Source organism: Paramormyrops kingsleyae, chromosome 12, assembly GCF_048594095.1.
Source record: "Paramormyrops kingsleyae isolate MSU_618 chromosome 12, PKINGS_0.4, whole genome shotgun sequence".
NCBI classification, from domain to species: Eukaryota; Metazoa; Chordata; class Actinopteri; order Osteoglossiformes; family Mormyridae; genus Paramormyrops; species Paramormyrops kingsleyae.
Window position 1 is genome coordinate 10,951,573 of NC_132808.1, and position 20,940 is coordinate 10,972,512.

A 20,940-nucleotide genomic window follows, 5' to 3' on the forward strand; every position below is an offset into this window, starting at 1 on the left:
AATATAATAGTTTGTATGTATATGTAACCAACCTAGCTGAAAGGCTAGACCAGTGTACTCCAAAAAAAAAAATAAGGCGGCAGAGTTGTGTGTTGGGAGAGAAAAACAGGACATGTTTAAGCAACAGTGCTTCCGTGCAGGATTTTTTCAAGATCCTTCTCACACTCTCCAACTTCTCACTCACATTCTCTTCATCACCTCTTATGTTTACTTCCTCCTGCCCACAATGCATTTCTGGTTGTTCCTCTACCATTTCTTCTACCCCATGGTCTTGAATGAGGTTTTCCTCCCTATCCACAATATTCACCTCTCTTTCTACTTCATCCACTGTACCCTGAGTCCTGTTTTCCCATCCACCTGGCTGTAACAAGGTCTTTGAGGTTCGAGGCTAGTGTCAGCGCTGGTGTAGTGGTAATGACTCTCTCGATGCTCCTAGTCAGAGCTGAGACTTGTGCCGTCAGTTCATGGATGGCTTCATGACTGACTTTGATTTCAGGTTGAGTTTCAGGCCAACTCCCTGTGTCAACCCCTTCTCACGGCTTCACACTGACACTGGCAGTCTTAGCTTTTTGGCAGTCTTAGCTTAGACGTTTAAGTATAGCTATGGGGAGATTTTCTCTAATTACCAGCATCTCTTTGAATACTCCAGGCTTGATAACCTTAAGGACCGTTCTAATAACTTCTGCTTCAGTAAACCTCTCAGCCAACCCCTCATCAATTTGCCTGCGGACATTACCATAACTTAAATCAAGAATCGGAATCAGAAATCATTCCTCCATGTATCCTAAATTCCTGGCGCGGCAACAAAGCGGCTGCCTCTGTTAGGGTCAGTGCGCTGGATACAGAGTCTATTGGTGACTGTGCAAAACTGACAAGTGTTGACTTCCTCTGATGAGCTGCAGCTGCTTCCACAACTGTAACCTCTTGTATCACTGCAGACCCCATGTCATCCTGTATAACAGGATCAGCATCTTTACCTAGTGGTTGCAGATCATTGATGAGATCATGGATGAGATCATGGAAAGCAAGCAGACGGGACAGCCCTTAGTCCTCCAGACTACGCAGTTCCTCACTCCTAAGGAACCCCATAATGTAGTCGAAGAGTTCCACTGTTGCTGCGTCTCTTTCTGGCAATTCCTCCGCCACCTCATCTTTACAGGATGCTGCAAGGCGATAAAGGACCTCCGTGTCTGCAGCATGGATCAACGGGAGCAGTTGACTCTGGATGTCTTGTCACACTTCTTGAAGAGTAGTCATTGTTGTCCGTGAAATCTGTCAGGTGATCGATTCAATAAAAAAATCTGGATCCCACAATTCTTAGGTTAGCATTCGCAGGACCATGCTAATCCCGGACGAGGCCCCAAATTTGTAACCAACCTAGCTGCAAGGCTAGGCCAGTGTACTCCAAAAAGAAATAAGGGGACAGAGTTCTGTGTTGGGAGAGAAAAACAGGACATGTTTAAGCAACAGTGCTTCCGTGCAGGATTTTTTCTAAATCATTTCTCAAACTTAGAAACAGCTTAATACAAAAAAAAGAAAATGCAATATATCTGCACAACAGTATGTAAATATTGAAATACTGTAATAGATGTGGAAGCATTAATCACATTTCAATTATTATGAAAAGATTACAATAACCCTCTGGTACAATCACAATAATCACAATTCAAACGATAAAACATATATATATGTGTGTGTGTATGTATATACACTGACCTAAAGGATTATTAGGAACACCTGTTCAATTTCTCATTAATGCAATTAATTAATCAACCAATCACATGGCAGTTGAATCAATGCATTTAGGGGTGTGGTCCTGGTCAAGACAATCTCCTGAACTCCAAACTGAATGTGAGAATGGGAAAGAAAGGTGATTTAAGCAATTTTGAGCATGGCATGGTTGTTGGTGCCTGACGGGCCGGTCTGAGTATTTCACAATCTGCTCAGTTACTGGGATTTTCACACACAACCATTTCTAGGGTTTACAAAGAATGGTGTGCAAAGGGAAAAACATCCAGTATGCGGCAGTCCTGTGGGCGAAAATGCCTTGTTGATGCTAGAGGTCAGCGGAGAATGGGCCGACTGATTCAAGCTGATAGAAGAGCAACTTTGACTGAAATAACCACTCGTTACAACCGAGGTATGCAGCAAAGCATTTGTGAAGCCACAACACGCACAACCTTGAGGCGGATGGGCTACAACAGCAGAAGACCCCACCGGGTACCACTCATCTCCACTACAAATAGGAAAAAGAGGCTACAATTTGCACGAGCTCACCAAAATTGGACAGTTGAAGACTGGAAAAATGTTGCCTGGTCTGATGAGTCTCGATTTCTGTTGAGACATTCAAATGGTAGAGTCAGAATTTGGCGTAAACAGAATGAGAACATGGATCCATCATGCCTTGTTACCACTGTGCAGGCTGCTGGTGGTGGTGTAATGGTGTGGGGGATGTTTTCTTGGCACACTTTAGGCCCCTTAGTGCCAATTGGGCATCGTTTAAATGCCACGGCCTACCTGAGCATTATTTCTGACCATGTCCATCTCTTTATGACTACCATGTACCCATCCTCTGATGGCTACTTCCAGCAGGATAATGCACCATGTCACAAAGCTTGAATCATTTCAAATTGGTTTCTTGAACATGACAATGAGTTCACTGCACTAAAATGCCCCCCACAGTCACCAGATCTCAACCCAATAGAGCATCTTTGGGATGTGGTGGAACGGGAGCTTCATGCATCCCACAAATCTCCATCAACTGCAAGATGCTATCCTATCAATATGGGCCAACATTTCTAAAGAATGCTTTCAGCACCTTGTTGAATCAATGCCACGTAGAATTAAGGCAGTTCTGAAGGCGAAAGGGGGTCAAACACCGTATTAGAATGGTGTTCCTAATAATCCTTTAGGTGAGTTTATATACATACATACATACATACATACATACATACATACATACATACATACATACATACATACATACATACATACATATATATATATATATATATATATATATATATATATATATATATAGAGAGAGAGAGAGAGAGAGAGAGAGAGAGAGAGAGAGAGAGACCGAAATGGGGCTGCGTTTCTTTCTCGCACTGACCTATTCACAAAGGATAAAATAAACCTACACTACAGATGGTACAATCAACGAGGCGTACAAAAACACAAATATAAGTTTTCCTATTAAGGAATAAACCCATTTATTTAAAGGCTGCATTGTATCGTGGTCTTTTGTACTTAAAACAAACTCCCGCGCCCAGCTAACCATGCTATATAGAACTAAGCGGATGGCTTGTTACCGCTAACTAGCGTTTAGCATTTCCTGAAGGAAAAGATATATTTCTGGCTTTAAACAACAACTCGGTACAGATTAATAAAACAAAATAAATAGGAATGGTATTTACACCTGATATTGGGCATATATGAGTATTAAACCCAGATATTTCCTAACCTGTGTTGGGAGGGAAAAAAAAACAGCATACGTTTAAACAACAGTGCGGCCGTGCAGGATCTATTCAAGATGAATTTCCCGCCCAGGATTATATATACCCAACACTCGTGGTCCAGCGCCCCCCATCGGTAGGGAGTCTGAACTGAACACGGACGAGAAAAGCAAGGAGAAAGAAAAAATAAATAAATAAATAAATAAATAAATAAAAATATAATAGTTTGTATGTATAATGTATAATATAATAGAGTTTGTATATAATAAATCACATAATAAACATTACTTAAACTTTTATTACTTTTTTAGCCCGGTCTGATTTAATGGAAAAAGCGCACATTCGAACGATGTTGTGTAAAATGAGTTAGCACATTAGATTTGTTTACAGAAAAATATCTAAATTCACTATAACAGGGTGAACAGACAGTCTTATTAACTACGCCCTCTCTCTGGTGTTGGCGTAATTTATCGGGAAGCCACAATTAGCTCTGCAGAGCCTCTTTGCGATCGCGAAATTGGGAGAATTCAGTTGCATCAAAGCAGGCTGACCAGAACATACTGTAGAAATAACATAGAAATTGGTAATAACAGGAAGAATGACAAGGGATCTTGACACTTTCCAATAAATCAAATTTATTAACTTCATATGTAAACACACCATTTATAATTATATACATCCATAATGCGCCATATCATGTACATGTATGGTATAATAAATAAATTAACCAATAAGAGAAAATAGATAATGACTAGTTTTTCCATTTCCAATTTTGTGCTCAAATCAAACATGGAAAAAAATCATATAACAAGCAATAACAACATTTCACTTCCTTCTGAAACCTCTTTGAAAAGTTCCCCTGCAGCCCAGCTGTCTGTAAATGACAAATTATTGAGATTAAATAATTAAAATTGAATATGGGTAACCTTATAACATGGTTGTTTTTTTTGCAGAATTGGTTGTCAAAGTCACTCAGATCCGTACCCTTGCCTTTTTTTCCTGCTTCCAAAAAATCAATGGTCCACTTGCCTAATACACTGTATAATGGCATGCTTGAGATCCAAGCCAAGCCAACATTTTTATGGGCTGGGCATCACTGGTGTCAATTGTATGCACTGCCAGCCAGGTTCTACCCAGATCTGCCTCACTGGTACTAAACACTGTGACATGCTGATATAACGTCGCCCAAACAGCATGGACCTCAGAGACACTAAGCTGACAGAGTTCAGTACCGGTCCACTGTATCTGGTCCCCCTATGCTGGCTATGGGTAGCTACCCTCCCCACCTCGATATAAGCCACCAGTGAACCCACTTTCATCTCCCCGGTGAAGAATACGGTCCTCTTCTCTCACAATCACCCAAATCCCTCTATTCAGACGACACACCACTCGTGCAATCAGGACATCACACTGACCAGTTAGTGATGCTGCAGGTTCTAACATACCCCACCAGAGGGCTGTCAGCAATGAAATTCACATGGCGACTTTTTATTTGGCTGGGCAGTGTATTATGCCAACACAGTGGTTATAATTTCAATATTTTGTTGAATGCATCATACATAGGGGCTGGACAAAATAATGGAAACACCACATAAAATTGACTGACTTTGAAGAAATAGTAAAAATGCACACTTAGTCAGTTGAGTCATATTAGGTGTTTGCTGTGGTGTAAACACTGTAACTAGGGATTATGGTGTCAAGAGATCTAATGATGATCAAGGCATTTTGGAGCCCAGTATCTGGGGGCTGGGAGCTCCAGCAGTATAGTGACCCTAAGGATCCCAGGAATGCCAGGACAGGAATCTTTGGACGGCTCTGGAGTGGCCAGTGGAGAGTCCCGGTGTGGATCCTGCAGTGATGGGAAAACTAGTGATTGTGAGAAGAGTTTAAAGGTGGATATTAAGCTAACTACTAATAATTGAGTTCAAGCTCAGTTTATTTCTGAGGCACATTTCACACAACTGCAGTTGAAACAAAGTGCTATACTATCAAAATACACAAACACAACACTTAAAACACTTAAAGACACTTAAACATAAACACTTAAAGTGTTTTCTTGCTTTCCCAGCAGTCCTCTTGGAACCTAAGAAAAATGAGATGCCTGATTAGAAGAAGGAAATGTATGCATTGGCACTATTAGTATTAAGTAATTAATTTAACTTTAGGGCATGTACAAGGGATTCCAATTTTAGAGTCAATTAATATGAAATGTTAAATATGTATAGAGAACCTTCAAGGCTGAACATCCAAACTTCCTGCTTCAAAATGAGGACTGAACAAACATCAGCGAGCTGCTACATAGGGTAAGACTCGGGTCTAATAATGTTACTGCCTTAATTAGGTATTAATTAGGTACTCTGTACCGTGTGACCAGTTCACAGGGCTGTGCATGGCGACGTAGGTTCCAGGTGACACGGAATCCGGAGACTCATAAAGGTTTTCCGGCTGCATTTCTTCAGTCCATTTGAGCCGTGCAGTTGTTGGAACATGGAAAGACAGAATCACATGCATGGTAAACTGAGTCTGGACCACATCTCCATCATAGGTACCTGAACAGCAATACTGAGGCAAGCCTCTTCATCCATTTCCTTCATACTGTCCTAGACAAGTCCCCTTAAAAATGCTAAACTACTAAATAAGTGAGTGAATTAAAAGCAGAGCAGACTCAGCCCCACCCTAAGGTTACCTTTATCATAATCTGCTGTTTGGACTGGAGGCAGTGGGAGGTGGTGATGCAGGTCTGAACCTACACTCAGTGAATCTCAGAGAGAAAAAATAAGACAAGAGAAGATAAAGTATAACGGATATTTAGTAACACTTTACTTGACAGGACACACATAATATAGTATTATGCTATTACTTATGCATCAATTAACACATACTAAGTCTTAGTTACATACTAAACTCATGTTAACTCATCATTAATGAATTGTGACACCTGTTTTATCTCAAGCAGTTATTGTATTTGTTACTTAAAGTGACCAAACGTAATGAAGTATTACAGTTTTTTCAGTCATTATAATACATATCTCAATACCATGTCCACTTTTTCACAACACTTAACACATGCACCATACCATTGGACCATGTGAGCTAAACTATTTATATGTTTGCATGGCTTTGTCACAATATGCATTCAATCACCACTTCCCCCAAATTTCATGAATACTTCTCGCAGTCAGTGTTCGTCACCAGCAAAACTTTGTACAACCACAGCCGATTTTTCAGATGTTTAGATAATCTGTTCAAAACAGGTTAACTTTCAGGTCAAAACCTAATGAAATTTAGAGCACTGTAAATTGAAATATGCTGCATTTTGACAGACAAAGGACACTATGCACTTCTACTAACACAAATAATTATGTTTTTAGCAGAAATTTCGTATTTTTGTTTTTGTTTGCTGCTTTGTTACCATTTATACAAATGAGGCCATGAAGTGTCCCTTTCCTTTTTGCAAGGCAACACAATGTAATCTGTGAAAAAACAGTGGGTATGGCAACACATACAGTACAGGCCAAAAGTTTGGACACACCTTCTCATTCAATGTGTTGTCTTTATTTTCATGACCATTCTCACTGAAGATTCTCACTGAAGGCATCAAAACTATGAATGAACACATGTGGAGTTAAGTACTTAACAAAAAAGGTGGAATAACTGAAAACATGTTTTATATTCTAGTTTCTTCAAAATAGCCACCCTTTGCTCTGATTACTGCTTTACTTTACTAAACACCTCTGGGAACTCCTTCAAGACTGTTGGAAAACCATTTCAGGTGACTACCTCTTGAAGCTCATCGAGAGAATGCCAAGAGTGTGCAAAGCAGTAATCAGAGCAAAGGGTGGCTATTTTGAAGAAACTAGAATATAAAACATGTTTTCAGTTATTTCACCTTTTTTTGTTACAGTTTTTTCCAGTCATTTTAACGCGTGTCTCAATACCATGTCCACTTTTTCAAAACACTTAACCCATGCACCATACCATTGAACCACGTGAGCTAAACTATGTATACGTTTGCATTGCTTTGACACAATATGCATTCAATCACCACTTCCCCCAAATTTCATGAATACTTCTCTCAGTCAGTGTTCGCCACCAGCAAAACTTTGTACAACTACAGCCGATTTTTCAGACGTTTAGATAATCTGTTCAAAACAGTTAACTTTCAGGTCAAAACCTAATGAAATTTAGAGCACTGTCAATTGAAATATGCTGCATTTTCACAGACAAAGGACACTATGCACTTGCACTAACACAAATAATTGTGCTTTTAGCAGAAATTTCCTAATTTTGTTTTTGTTTGCTGCTTCGTTACCATCTACATTATCTATACGAATGAGGCCATGGAGTGTCCCTTTCCTTTTTGCAAGGCAACACAATGTAATCTGTGCAAAAACAGTGGGTATGGCAACACATATATTACAGTACAACATTTACATGTATTTATTTAGCAGGCACTTTTATCCAAAGCGACTTACAGTGACGTACTATATCTACAGAGACAGTCCCCCTGGAGCAAGTTGGGGTCAAGGGCCTTGCTCAGGGGCACAATGATGGCACCTCCTGGGAGTGACCTCACAATCTTCTGGGGTTCCTAATGGGAGCCCAGCCAGATCCCTAACTACTAGACCACCACCATCCCCCTACATCAGAGATCTCCAAGTCCGGTCCTGGAGAGCTACTGTCCAGTAGGTTTTCTATCCTACCTGGCTTCTGATGAGCCACACCTGTTCCTGGTATTTACTTGAGTATAGGTGTGACTCATCAGAAGCCAGGTAGGATAGAAAAACCTACTGGACAGTAGCTCTCCAGGACTGGAGTTGGAGACCCCTGCCCTAGATCACCCCAAGCATTTTACAATGGTTGAAGCTGGAAAGCTGAATGAAAACACACACCAGCCTGAAATTTCAGCTAAGAACCTATCTAGGAATTTGTTTGGTTAGTGCAAATTTGCCATATGTACAAAAGGGCAGGGACGGATTACGGACCGGGCCAGCGGGGCCGCTGCCCTGGGGCCCTTGGGGTGCAGGGGGCCCGTGGGGCCCCTATCCCAAAACAATTTGCAACGCTTATCAACAATGTATTTTCGTTTGTCTATTTTGGAGGGCCTACATTCTTTGATCCTCTGCCTACAAGGGCCCCTGACCCTATAGGGCCTCTGATGGAAACATGGAGGGAGGGCGTTTGGCTGCCAAGGGCCCTTGAATTGTGGTGGTTGTGGTGGTGGTGCTGGTGGTGGGGGGGTTCGGTGCTTTCAGGGGGCCCCCGGCCCTGCTATAGGAACTTTAAAGGGAAATGGGTGCATGGGAGCCTACTTTTAGAAGGCCCTCTTAGGCCCTCCTATTATGGTCCTGGCTTCTGGCTACCAGGGGGTCCTAGGGAGGATGGGGGTTTTGGGGGCTTTTAGAGGGCCCTCTGATTATGAGGGCCCTACTAGGAGGCCCTAGGGAGGAGGGTGTAGTGTACCTTTAGAGGGCCATCTGATTACAAGGGCCCCTACCATGGGGCCCCTGGCTTCTGGGGGGAAGGGAGGGGGGCGTGTTACTGTAACAGCCTTACAGAAGGCCCTCTGACTAGGGAGCGGTAGCATGGTGGGATGGAGGTGGTTAACCTGCCTGCTGAGTGGCCCCCAGACCAGTGTAGCAGTGTAAGAGTTTGACCAGTGTAATCATTCCCAGGGCTGTAGTGGAGGCTAAACGCAAGTAAACACGGTTTACCCACCTCTGAAACTTCAGAATTAGAGTTTACCCACTTCTCAATTGATCTAAATGCACATCATAGTATAGTTTATGCACAAAATGTGATCACAGAATTCGTAGTTCACCCACCTCTTATTTTACCACTACACCCCTGATCACTCCGTTCTGTAAGGGGATATGGTACACAGGTGGATTCTGGCATGGTTCAGCTGGACACGGTACACATGTAGTCATTTACGTAGCAACTAGCCATCCCAGACAATGCTGGTGTTTTTTTTTTTTTTTTTGGCGTTTTGCCCAGGGGCCCACACAACCCATAATCCGTCCCTGCAAAAGGGGCCATCTTTGGATTGGTATTTTCTGCTAGGAATGAAATATTTACATACTGCAAAAAAGAAACAGCAACACTTACATGATTTCTAATTAAATATATTGCAGCATTTCAGAATTGGTTGGTATTACAATTTTCATATGCAAAAGTAGCTCTTGTTTATTTTATTTTTACAATGCAACATGACAGTAATTTGTGCCAAACTGGAGGATACAGCCACACTTTATATATGTAATTTGCAATGCTGAAAGTTGTTAGTGTTTTTTAGCCCAATGAACATTGAGTGCCCCAGTAGTGTTGTTGGCTGACAGCATTTGTCATGGTTATGGCAGCATGAGTCACTTTTGGGTGAATTGTGAAACGTTTTGGTGGTTGTAGGGCATTTTGCACCAAAGGTTAAGTGGTGTGCTCAGTTGTGTATTGGTACAGCCCACTGTGTTAAGTGTTTTGAAAAAGTGGACATGGTATTGAGACAAGTGTGAAAATGATTGGGAAAAATTGTAAGTACATAACTCCACATGTGTTCATTCATAGTTTTGATGCCTTCAGTGAGAATCTACCAAAAATAAAGACAACACATTGAATGAGAAGGTGTGTCCAAACCTTTGGCCTGTACTGTATATTACAGTAAAACATTTACATTTATTCATTTAGCAGGCACTTTTATCCAAAGCGACTCACAGTGAAGTACTGTAACTACAGTCCCCCTGGAGCAAGTTGGGGTCAAGGGCCTTGCTCAGGGGAACAATGGTGGCAGCCCCTGGGATTGAACTCCCGCCGCCGTGGAAGAAATGTGATAGGAAGGAGAGCCACCATTGATGCTCCAGGCCAGAGGGGCGCTAACATCACTATGTGTGCAGCAGTATCTGCAGAAGGACCGCACCTGCACAGGGCTGTAATTGGCCCATACAACACAGCCCTCCTGGTTACTTTTCTTGATGAACTGTGGGAAAAACTTACTGCCCCAAGAGATCAAGAAAGGCAAAATTTACCAACATATGCGATTGTATGGGACAGTGTGGCCTTTCACCTCTCGACAGGTCACTGCATGGTTTACAGACCACCCCAGGATGATGCCATTATTCCTGCCACCCTACTCACCTTTCCTTAACCCAATTTAGGAATTGTTTTCTGCATGAAGATGGAAAGTGTATGACCACCGCCCACATGACCATATGTCATAACTAGAGGCAATGGTGGCTGGGTGTATGGACATAACTGCAGAGGACATCCAGGGCTGGATAAGACACTCTAAGAGATTCTTTCCTGGGTGTATGGCAGAGGACAACATCTGATGTGATGTTGACGAAAATCTATAGCCAAATGCTGAGGACAGAATGGATTAGATCAGTCCAGCAGTTCTACGTTCTGAGCCATTGATAAACAGGACTTGTATTTTTTGTTGGTGTAGTTGATCGTATTTTTTTATTTTTTTTGGGTGGGTAATACAGTAGATATTGCACTCTGTGGACAAAAAAAAAAGTCCACTGAATTACACTGTTTGCATTTGTGATTCATTTATCTATCATGTATTTATACATTACAGTAAAACATGGCTCCTTGTTTTCTCTTACAGTAAAACACTCAGTACAAACAATAAAGGCCTTAAGAGACAACCTCTTCGAGTTGAGCAGGAAAGATTAAAAAAAATCAGATTGAATATTATTTGTCTTATTATTTGTCAAGTAGAGGAAGCAAGCAAGCAAATGATCTGTCTTCTTCTGCAGTATCAGCACTTAAATGAGAAATGCAGTCTGGGAGAATAGGTGACTGTAGTGACTGTCTTTCTGTGCCATCAATGTGCGCAGGGAGTAAGACCAGAGTACAGAGTGTATATTTCTTGCTTTTGCCAAAAACAAGTACCTCTGCTTCAATGTGAAGGTAATCGTTTAAAGCCAGACAACTCCAGGTTGAAAAATAAATATGTCCAACTCTTGCCTGAGAACCGTTGTGATGTTTATATTTCAAATATAAGCTTAAGTCCATCCATCCATCCATGTAGCTGGTGGTCTAGGCATGACTCAGAGCCTAGGAGGCGAAGCAGAGATCGGTACACAGGAGGACAGGAACACAAGGAGGGGAAACACGCTTACACACTGGATAAACCATGAAGATCTCGCGTCTGGCTCACCCAGAAATAGGAGACTGACAAGGGGAAGATTGAAAACAGATGGGCGGGGCGTGGTTCCAACGCGGAACCACCAGTGTCATCACGGACCTTGATGGACCGGGCTTCCCCGAACAGGCGTGTCCTATCAGTGTGATTTCCCCGGAGGGATGTGGATGTTGAGATGTTGAAGGGGGGTCCCCAGAGTGGTCCGTGATAGGGAGGTCATTGGCCACATACTTCATAGGGATCAATGGGTCGTATTAAGCTGACGTCAAATACATCAAGGCAAGGAAACCAAATAACTACAGGGACGGTGACAGAAAGCTTTGCTAAAAGCCATGTGTTATGTACAGCCCTTAGTTGTTTATACACCTTACCAATAGATGGCGCTGTGACCTCAGGTCCGTTGGAGACATAGCAGATGGAGAAGGGGTAACCCTTCTATCGTCTTCCTTATACCCAGGTTACCTGTCTTTACTAGGCCTACATCCATATCACGGATGGTCCACACCTCCTCAGGCACTTCCCTTTCCATCTCCTGCCAACATTCCTCTGCACTTTATTTCCCTTCACACTGCACTCCTATCATGCTTCACAGCCACAAACCTCTGAATCTCCTGCACTCTCTGCACTCCACTGACTCCTTACCAACTCTTCTCCCGCCGCTGCCTGCACTCCTTCGCCTTCCGTCGGCACCCAAACCACCTGCTTTGCTCGCCCCATCATTTCTCCCAGATCCAGCGTGGGCTGATTAAAAGGCACAGCTAAGTGGGGCTCCACGTCTGGTATGTTGTTCCATTCTCCAACTATTCCCGTCCTCCGAATCTGAATGCCCCCCCCCCACCAGGACACATGCCTGAACCGCCTTTATGTCCCCCATCGCTAGGAGTCGTCCTATAGTTTCCTCCTCAAATACATTCATCCATTTTCCAGCCCCGTCTGCCAGAACTGGGAGTCTGAGGAGCAGTTAACTGAGTTAATTTACCTGGTAAAATAAAGTTTAAATAAATGACATAAATGCTCTAATAGTACACGTAAGTTAGTGGTTTGTTTATTGTTGGTTGCTGTAATATTGCGCTGCTTTATTTGGTTAATCGTCCAGCCTGTGAAGAAGGCATTCAAGTAAGAATTGCATTGTAGTATGACTCATTTCCTGGCGCGTACAATTTATATTAGGTCAGCGTTCACGGTTCGACTTCTGATATTCAGATCGAGTTCTAGGTCAAACTGGTTTGTTCGACTTTCAAGAAGTTTGAGTTCTAGTGAGTTCGAGAACCGAAGTACCACTGTACTGTCCCTGATACTGCGGAGGTCGTAACTCCTCCTGCTCTGTTTACCTTTGACTCCCCCCTGCTTCTCACTCATCACCTTTCTCATCGCTTTCTGCTCTCTTCTCCAGGCCTCTCCCTTTGCCTTAACCTCAGACCCTCCAGGTCCTCACTCCTTTTCTCGTTACGCCTTTCTGTCTTCTTATTAGCCTTATGATACTTTATCAGAGTCTCCATCTCCTCACCCGCCGCCACATCCCTAGATTATTTATTTGTTTACTACTCACTCCCTCTCCTGGGCAAAAGCTAACTTTGATTTTCTATGTTTTATGTGCTCCTGCTCTCTCACACAATGCAGTGTTTCCCCAACCATTATATTAGGGGGCGCCCCCCCCCCCCCAACGGCACATCCCGCCCCCCCCTTGAAGGTCAAGTTAATTTTATTTAATTCTATTTTCTATATAGCTCCAGATCACAACAGAAGTCATTTAAGGTTACCTTTCCTATAGAACAGGTCTATACATTGTCCTTTTATTAAACAAACTAAATAGCATTATGTTATTTATCTTATTTACACAACAGCTTGTCATTTTTGTCTCTACATGGTTTACAATTCTACGTGTTTACAATTCTCCTCTGCGCTCTGTATCGCGCATAGCGGAGTTTCGCCCCGATGCGTGTGCACAGACATGTGTGCGTATACACAGGTGAGCACACTCCCACCAGCGGACAGTGAGCGCATCGGAAAATATGTCGCGTGAATCACCTGAAAAGCAGACAAAAATATCTGCTGTGCCATACATCTATGTATGACTCCTCAGATCTCCAGCCCGGTCAAAAGTTTCACTAATAATCTACTTCTTCCCTTGCATGCTTAATCATATACTGTACTCCCCGATCACAACACCTTACCGGTGCTTTAAGGTTAAGATTTGTCCAAATTTTACAGTAACCTACCCACACTTATACTAGAGAGAATGTTTTTGCATCAAAGCTCGCGAATATTACATTTCGATTCCCCAGTTATGGCTTTAGATACCTAGGGATCCTGATATATCACACTTATACAAATCTGATTATGGTAAATTACTATGTGAAATAAAGAATGATCTCCAAAGATGGGAAATCCTCCCTCTATCCTTATTAGGGAGAGTGCAGAGTATTAGAATGAACATACTACCTAGGGATCCTGATATATCACACTTATACAAATCTGATTATGGTAAATTTCTATGTGAAATAAAGAATGATCTCCAAAGATGGGAAATCCTCCCTCTATCCTTATTAGGGAGAGTGCAGAGTATTAGAATGAACATACTACCTAGGGATCCTGATATATCACACTTATACAAATCTGATTATGGTAAATTTCTATGTGAAATAAAGAATGATCTCCAAAGATGGGAAATCCTCCCTCTATCCTTATTAGGGAGAGTGCAGAGTATTAGAATGAACATACTACCTAGGCTTCTCTTGATGTTCCACTCCCTGCCCATAGAGGTCCCCATATCCACATTCAAAATGCTCGATAAATGGTTATCCAAATATATCTGGCAAAATTAAAGACCCAGGATTAAACTGAAGAGACTGTTAAACTCAAAAGAGAATGGGGGTCTGCACTTACCTAAATTAAAAATGTATTACTTGGCAGCCCAACTTAGATCAGTAGTGGCATGGATAAGCCAGGGTAGGGAGGCTCAGTGGGTGGGAATGGAGCAGAGTAACTGCCCAAATTTGCCTCTGGACATAGCAATTTTTTTAATCAAAAACATGGAAAGTAAATAAAATCAATAACATTTGGATGAGAAACGCTCTGAAAAATGAGAGAGAGGCTGGGACTCCCTTCATCAATATCAAGAGCAATGAAAATTGCACATAATGTTGATTTTCTACCATCTAAATTGGATACAGGGTTTAAGACATGGGAAGAAAAGGGTTTAAGCAGTTGGATCAGTTGTTTGATGGAGGAGATCTAATGTCCTTTGAACAACTTAGAAACAAATGTGGCATTTTTTTAGATACATATAGCCAACCAATATGGAGAACTTGTTTATATTAACAATTAAAGGATTGGTTAAAATGAACATTTCATCATATATTTATAAAATATTACAAAAAGAGTCAGAGAACAATAGTATTGATATCAATGAGAAATGGGAACTAGAGATGAATACTATCATTAAAGAGCAAGACTGGACTCATTCATGTAAAGAAGGACACAGAATAACAAACAGTCCTACATGGAGGGAATCTGATAGGAAAGTTAAAATGAGATACTTTAAGACTCCTCTTCTCATCTCTATGTTTGGCAACACCTCTAATCAATGTTGGAGGGGTTGTGACCTGGTAGGAGACCACACCTACATTTTTTGGATTGTCCAAAACTGTCAGAGTACTGGCAAAATATACAGGAAAAGATTAAAAGGAGATGATCATCGACTTCAGGAGAAAACAGCCCAGTCATTCACCACTCGTCATTGACAACAATGTCGTGGAGGTGGTCAGCAGCATAAAATTTCTGGGTGTGCAGATGACTGGAAACCTGGACTGGTCACCAAATACAACTTCTCAGGTAAAACGGGCTCAGCAGAGGTTGCATTTCCTGCGCAGGATGAAGAGAGAACACCTTTCCTCTCCCATACTCACCACTTTCTACCGAGGCACCATAGAGAGCGTGCTAACCAGCTGTATCTCCATCTGGTTTGGCAGCTCAAAAGCCTCAGACAGAAAATTGCTGCAGAGAGTGGTGAGGACTGCAGAGAGGATCATCGGGACTTCTCTTCCATCCATCCAGGACATTGCACTTAAACGCTGTCTGAGGAGAGCCCGTGACATCATCGGGGATTCCACCCACCCGCACCACGGTCTGTTCTCCCTGCTGCCTTCGGGGAAGAGGCTTTGCAGTATTAAGACCAGAACAGCCAGATTCTGCAACAGTTTCATTCCTCAAGCCATCAGACTCCTGAACTCATAACAGCCCCTCCCCTACACACCTCTCCCCCACACTCCGTGTCTCTCCATCCATGCACATGTCACTTTTCAAGAACTTGCACTGTGTCTTGCACTGTCTACTGTCTTGCACTATGTCTTGTGGTGATGTACACTGTGTTTTTTGCTGCTAAATTGTGGTACTTGTACTTCTGCTCCTATTTATATATTTATATATACATCTTTTTATATATATTTATTACACACTCTACCAGGCTGATGTTGAGCAAAATAATGCAACGCAATTTCGTTCTGTTGTGCACTAACCCGTGTATCTCTGAATGACAATAAAGTAACTATTCTATTCTATTCTATTCTATTCTATTCTATTCTATTCTAAAAAATGCTTGAACATAAAATTACCATTTGAACCAGCTCATTTCATACTAGGAATTATACCACATAATATAGTGCATGAAAATAAGGTTTTATTACTGAGAGTTTTCTTTTAATTGCCAAGAAGATGATAACGATCTCCTAGCTAAAACCACAGCCCCCCACGATAGTACAATGGAAACAGAGTAAAGAAAGTGTATATCATGGAATTTATAACTGCAAAATTGTTACTGAGAACGGAGTGTTTCTTGACTAAATGACTTCCAGTCTATAATTTTCTTTTTTCAACAGATGTATGACACCTAACAAAGGATAGGGTTGAATTGAGACTCAAATTAAAATGTTCTCCCGCTAATTTCCACCTGTTTAGCAGCCTATGGTCTGATTTCATTGTGTATACTCTTTGAAAGTTGGCAGGCTTAGTTGATTGACAGTGTTATTCAATTAAAGGTGGCAGCACCCAACCCATTCTGGTTTTATGATTATATGGATGGAATGATGTGCACAGACTGGCCTGTATGTATATTGATGTGTAGATCGCAGACTGCCCAGAGATATATTCTTGTATTTTTGTTGGACATTTGACTGCTAATGTACTGAAAAAAAATCTATGTTAAACTTTAATAAAGTTTAAAAAAAAGCTTGCGAATACTTCTTTCTGCGTCCCTATCAATTCACCTCCTACCAATTTAGACTCCATACAATTTTTATTACTGAAACAACTATTTATGCACATTTAACGCTCAACTTATCTGCTAATTGTACGCACTCTTCCTCTGTCTTGGCCCAAAACCATGTCTGCCCGCTTTCTCCACTGGCTCATAAATTTTCCCCATTAAACTAAACGCGCTCTGGGACCTTTTCCTCCTACAGTATTTTATATAACACAACCAGTCTGCTCCAGCAGACCTTCTTCTCTCCCAAACCCTCAGATTAAACTGTCCCCTCGTCTACAGTGTTATCTCTGGGGCAATATTCACACGTGACCCTTCCGTTGGGGATTTCTCTCACACCACACACACACACTGGGCCCACTGAATTCTACCCAAGTGGTTTTCTCCTCCCCCAGTCAGCAAGTCCCCTTACCAGGAGGTCCTGCCTGGCGTCCTGTGAGACACACCCATCTCCTTTTCCCTGTTCTAGTTCCCTATCTTTTCAGGCAATAATGAAAACCCTTTCTTACCTATCCTTAGGGCGCCCCCTTCAGGGCAGACAGGTATGCTCCGGATCCTCTGCCAGCTGGTCGCCTCCCAGGGTCTCTTCTCTGATCCTGTTATTGAGGTCAAATTATGTTGTGTTTTTTTTCTTCCCCCACCAATCAGGAGTCAGGAACCGCTTGTGTTGATCTTCAGATTAAGTCTTTATTGCAACAGCGGGGTTACAGCCAAGGCTGGACACCCTGCAGGAGTGTGTGCAATACTGTTTTACACTAATGTTTATACATTTTCTTATCATTTAAGCACCATCATTTCTTCAACCATTCACCATCATTGTTTTCTCCCTTGGTCACACCCCTAGGTGACAAGTTTGCCAATCATCTCTTTTACGGTTTGGTCCCTTTTACTTTTGGTGAACTCAGGCGAATCCCTCCCTTCAGTAGCAAACCTTGGCAGCTTCAGCTTGTTGTGCATTGTCTGGCTACAGGGTTAATAATATATTTGTCCTTCAACATATACAGTATAGTGATAAGCTGTAGCACTAATAAAGTACAAATTCATACATCAAAGGCTAACATAAATAATATACAATACAAATAATATAAAATAGGTAACAGATTCTTCTAACAGGTGCTAATTCATACTTGTTTTTCATAACATTGTGCATGGTCTGCATTCATAACAGTAATTGCATGGTCTGCATTCTCTGAAGGTCTACATCAGCTTCTTAATAGAGTCCTAATGATTACATTCTCTATGCTAAATAATATCCATCCATCCTTCTGGGTAGCGGGGGGTCCGGAGTCTATCGCGGAAGCTACGGGCACGAGGCGGGGAACGACCCAGGACGGTGGGCAGCCCATCACAGGGCACAGTCACACACCATTCACGCCTATGGGCAATTTGGTAACTCCAATAAATATAAATATAATGAATAAATATATTTTTCTACCTTAGCGGGAACACTGGCACTGGGAAGATGCAGCTGGGTAAAAACTGACTGCCGTGCTGCTGACTGACTTTTCAGTTCTGGCACTTATCGGCTGCTTGTGGCTGTTTTAGCGGGGAACTCGGTCTCCTAGCTTTTGTGCACCGTTTTGAAACGCCGCTCCAAACTGCCCTTCTTTGGTAAAGCCAGGCTCGCGTTGCATTTAAGACATATGGACTTCGAATTTGAGTAAACAAAAAAAGTATCCTCTACCCACTCTGAATGAAATGATACGTTTTTGATCGTTTGGCTTCTCACATGTTTGCGTGCTAAATGTTTACAGTACACGATTAGCTGCACACTGAAAAAAGGGCGGGCGCGCGCACGTGCACGGAGCAATTGAGAATTAATCTGCGATCGCGACCGACTGTTTGGGCAGCCCTGCTCTGTGCGATTGACAATTCAGTTGCATTAAAGCAGGCTGACCAGAACATAGAAATAACATAGAAATTGATAACAGGAAGAAGGACAAGTGATCTTGACGGTTTCCAATAAATCAAACATATTAACTTCATATGTAAACACACCATTTAAAATGATACACATCTATAATGAGCCATATCATATACATGTATGGTTTAATAAAGAAGACAAAATGAGTATTTGGAGCGATATTCCAGAATTTTTCACCTTCTCTTTATCCTTTGGCTGGCGCCCCCGCCCCCCATTTGAAAATAGCACTAATGATTGAACCATCCCGAAATAAAACGCATAAAACACCCAAACCAGTTGCGATATATCAAGATATACTGTGGACATTTGCATTTTCTTCGACCAATCAGCAAATGACCTTGTGCTTGAGTACAACCAATGACAAGCCGGTTAGGGGTTCTAGAACGCAGTACATTTTTTTTTTTTTTTACATTTAAATCTTGTGCAGCTCTGAACAGTTATCACTAGTGGTTTGTTCTTGTTCTATCATGGGTTTGTCAGCATCCTCTTGTCGTTTTGCAACCAAGTGCCGTTTTTTTAGGAAGCTTCTGAAGAAGCGTCCTCGTAAAGATGTCCAGTTGTCAGACCAGGGGAAAAAGGTAAACCGTCTTTATTGTGATCTGCAGGGAGACGTTACCTAGCAGTTATGCGTGCATATGAGTCACACGTTTCACACATATGATTGCACTCGCATCTTTGTGTATTGCAGCCCATGGAGAAGGAGAGCATTCACCGGCTACTAGAGCACATAGAGCTGCATGGCCTCCAAACTGAGGGCATTTACCGCAAGCCTGGTAGCGTCAAGGGCATGAGGGAGCTGCGCCAGCAGCTGGAGAAAGGTGAGTCAGCCGGCACTGCTTCCCCTTCTGGAAAGGCCCTCTCAGAGCTGGGCTGCTCATTTCTGGATCCATAACAATGCTGGTTCTGTGCACCATCCAGACCCAATGGCGGTATGTCTGGAGGACTACCCCATCCATTGTGTCACTGGCCTGGTCAGTGAATGGCTCCGGAACCTGCCTGAACCATTGACAACCTTCAGCCAGTACAGTGGCTTCCTGCATGCCATGGGTAAGGCCTGACTGCTTCTGGATGGGGCAGGGAGGTCAGTTCTCCTATCCAGTACCAAATGATGAAATGAAACATATCTCCACCCCCACCGCAGAGCCACCAGAAAAGTCAGAACAACTGGGGAGAATCTCCCAGGTGCTGGACATGCTCCCTCCAGCCAGCATCGACATGCTGGAGAGACTCTTCTTCCACTTAGTCAGGTGGGATGGCATCCCTTGCTCACTTCCCAGATATCCTTCACAATGAATTGTATTGTATTGAATTGAATTGTAAAGCTGGACTCCACCTCTGCCTTCCCTGACCTCTGACAATCTTCTCCTTCTCAGGGTGGCCAGTGAGGAAGGCCATAATCGCATGTCCACCCATTCGCTGGCCATAGTCTTTGCCCCCTCCATCCTTCGCCCTCCTAACACCACAAACCCGCTTGACATTATGAAGGACATGAGCAAAATCACGATGTGAGTACCTCGCTTACCCTTCAGGCACAGGCCACCAAGGCTTCTGGGCTTGTTCCCCCAAAAGGCTGTAGGCTGCGTCGAACCCCCACCACATAACTGTCTTTCTATGTGCACCGTCTACGCAGGTGTCTGGAGCTCATTTTAAACGAGCAGAAGAGACGCTATGAGGAGCTGAATGAGGGGGAGGAAAATGAAATTATGGCAAACTGTATTTCCCTGACGCCCTGCCGGTTATACCGTGCACAGGGACAGAATGACCTGGACACTATCCAACATTAAGTCACCCAGTCCAGAACATAATGAGACCTTTGTAAATAATATAATATAATATAATAATAATGTAATAGTTTGTGTGTATAATGTATAATATAATAGAGTTTGTATATAATAATTCACATAATAAACATTACTTAAACTTTTGTTACTTTTTTAGTCCGGTCTGATTTTTTCAAAAGCACACATTTGAACGATGTTGTGTAAAATGAGTTGGCACATTAGATGCGTTTCCAGAAAAATATCCAAATTCACTATAACAGGGTGAACAGACAGTCTTATTAACTACGCCCTCTCTCTGGTGTTGGCATAATTTATTGGGAAGCCACGATTAGCACGTTTTCCATGCTCTGCAGAGCCTCTTTGCGACCACAAAA

The 20,940-nt window shown here is 42.3% G+C and overlaps 1 protein-coding gene and 1 long non-coding RNA gene across 2 annotated transcripts; one reads left to right on the forward strand and one right to left on the reverse strand.

The window, feature by feature from the left end:
* Positions 1 to 5,376: 5,376 nt before the first annotated feature.
* On the reverse strand, positions 5,377 to 19,130 carry LOC140593635 (uncharacterized). The gene is made up of 5 exons (XR_011994052.1): positions 18,297 to 19,130; positions 17,371 to 17,586; positions 6,145 to 6,219; positions 5,822 to 5,911; positions 5,377 to 5,541 (listed from the first exon to the last, which is right to left on the reverse strand). It is a non-coding gene; the product is annotated as an uncharacterized lncRNA (long non-coding RNA).
* Positions 18,687 to 20,657, forward strand: LOC140593634 (unconventional myosin-IXb-like). The gene is made up of 6 exons (XM_072718674.1): positions 18,687 to 19,363; positions 19,474 to 19,603; positions 19,704 to 19,832; positions 19,927 to 20,032; positions 20,159 to 20,290; positions 20,416 to 20,657. The coding sequence occupies exons 1-6, from the start codon at positions 19,253 to 19,255 to the stop codon at positions 20,567 to 20,569; spliced, it is 762 nt and encodes a 253-aa protein (XP_072574775.1). The 5' UTR covers positions 18,687 to 19,252; the 3' UTR covers positions 20,570 to 20,657.
* The last annotated feature ends 283 nt before the right edge of the window (positions 20,658 to 20,940 follow it).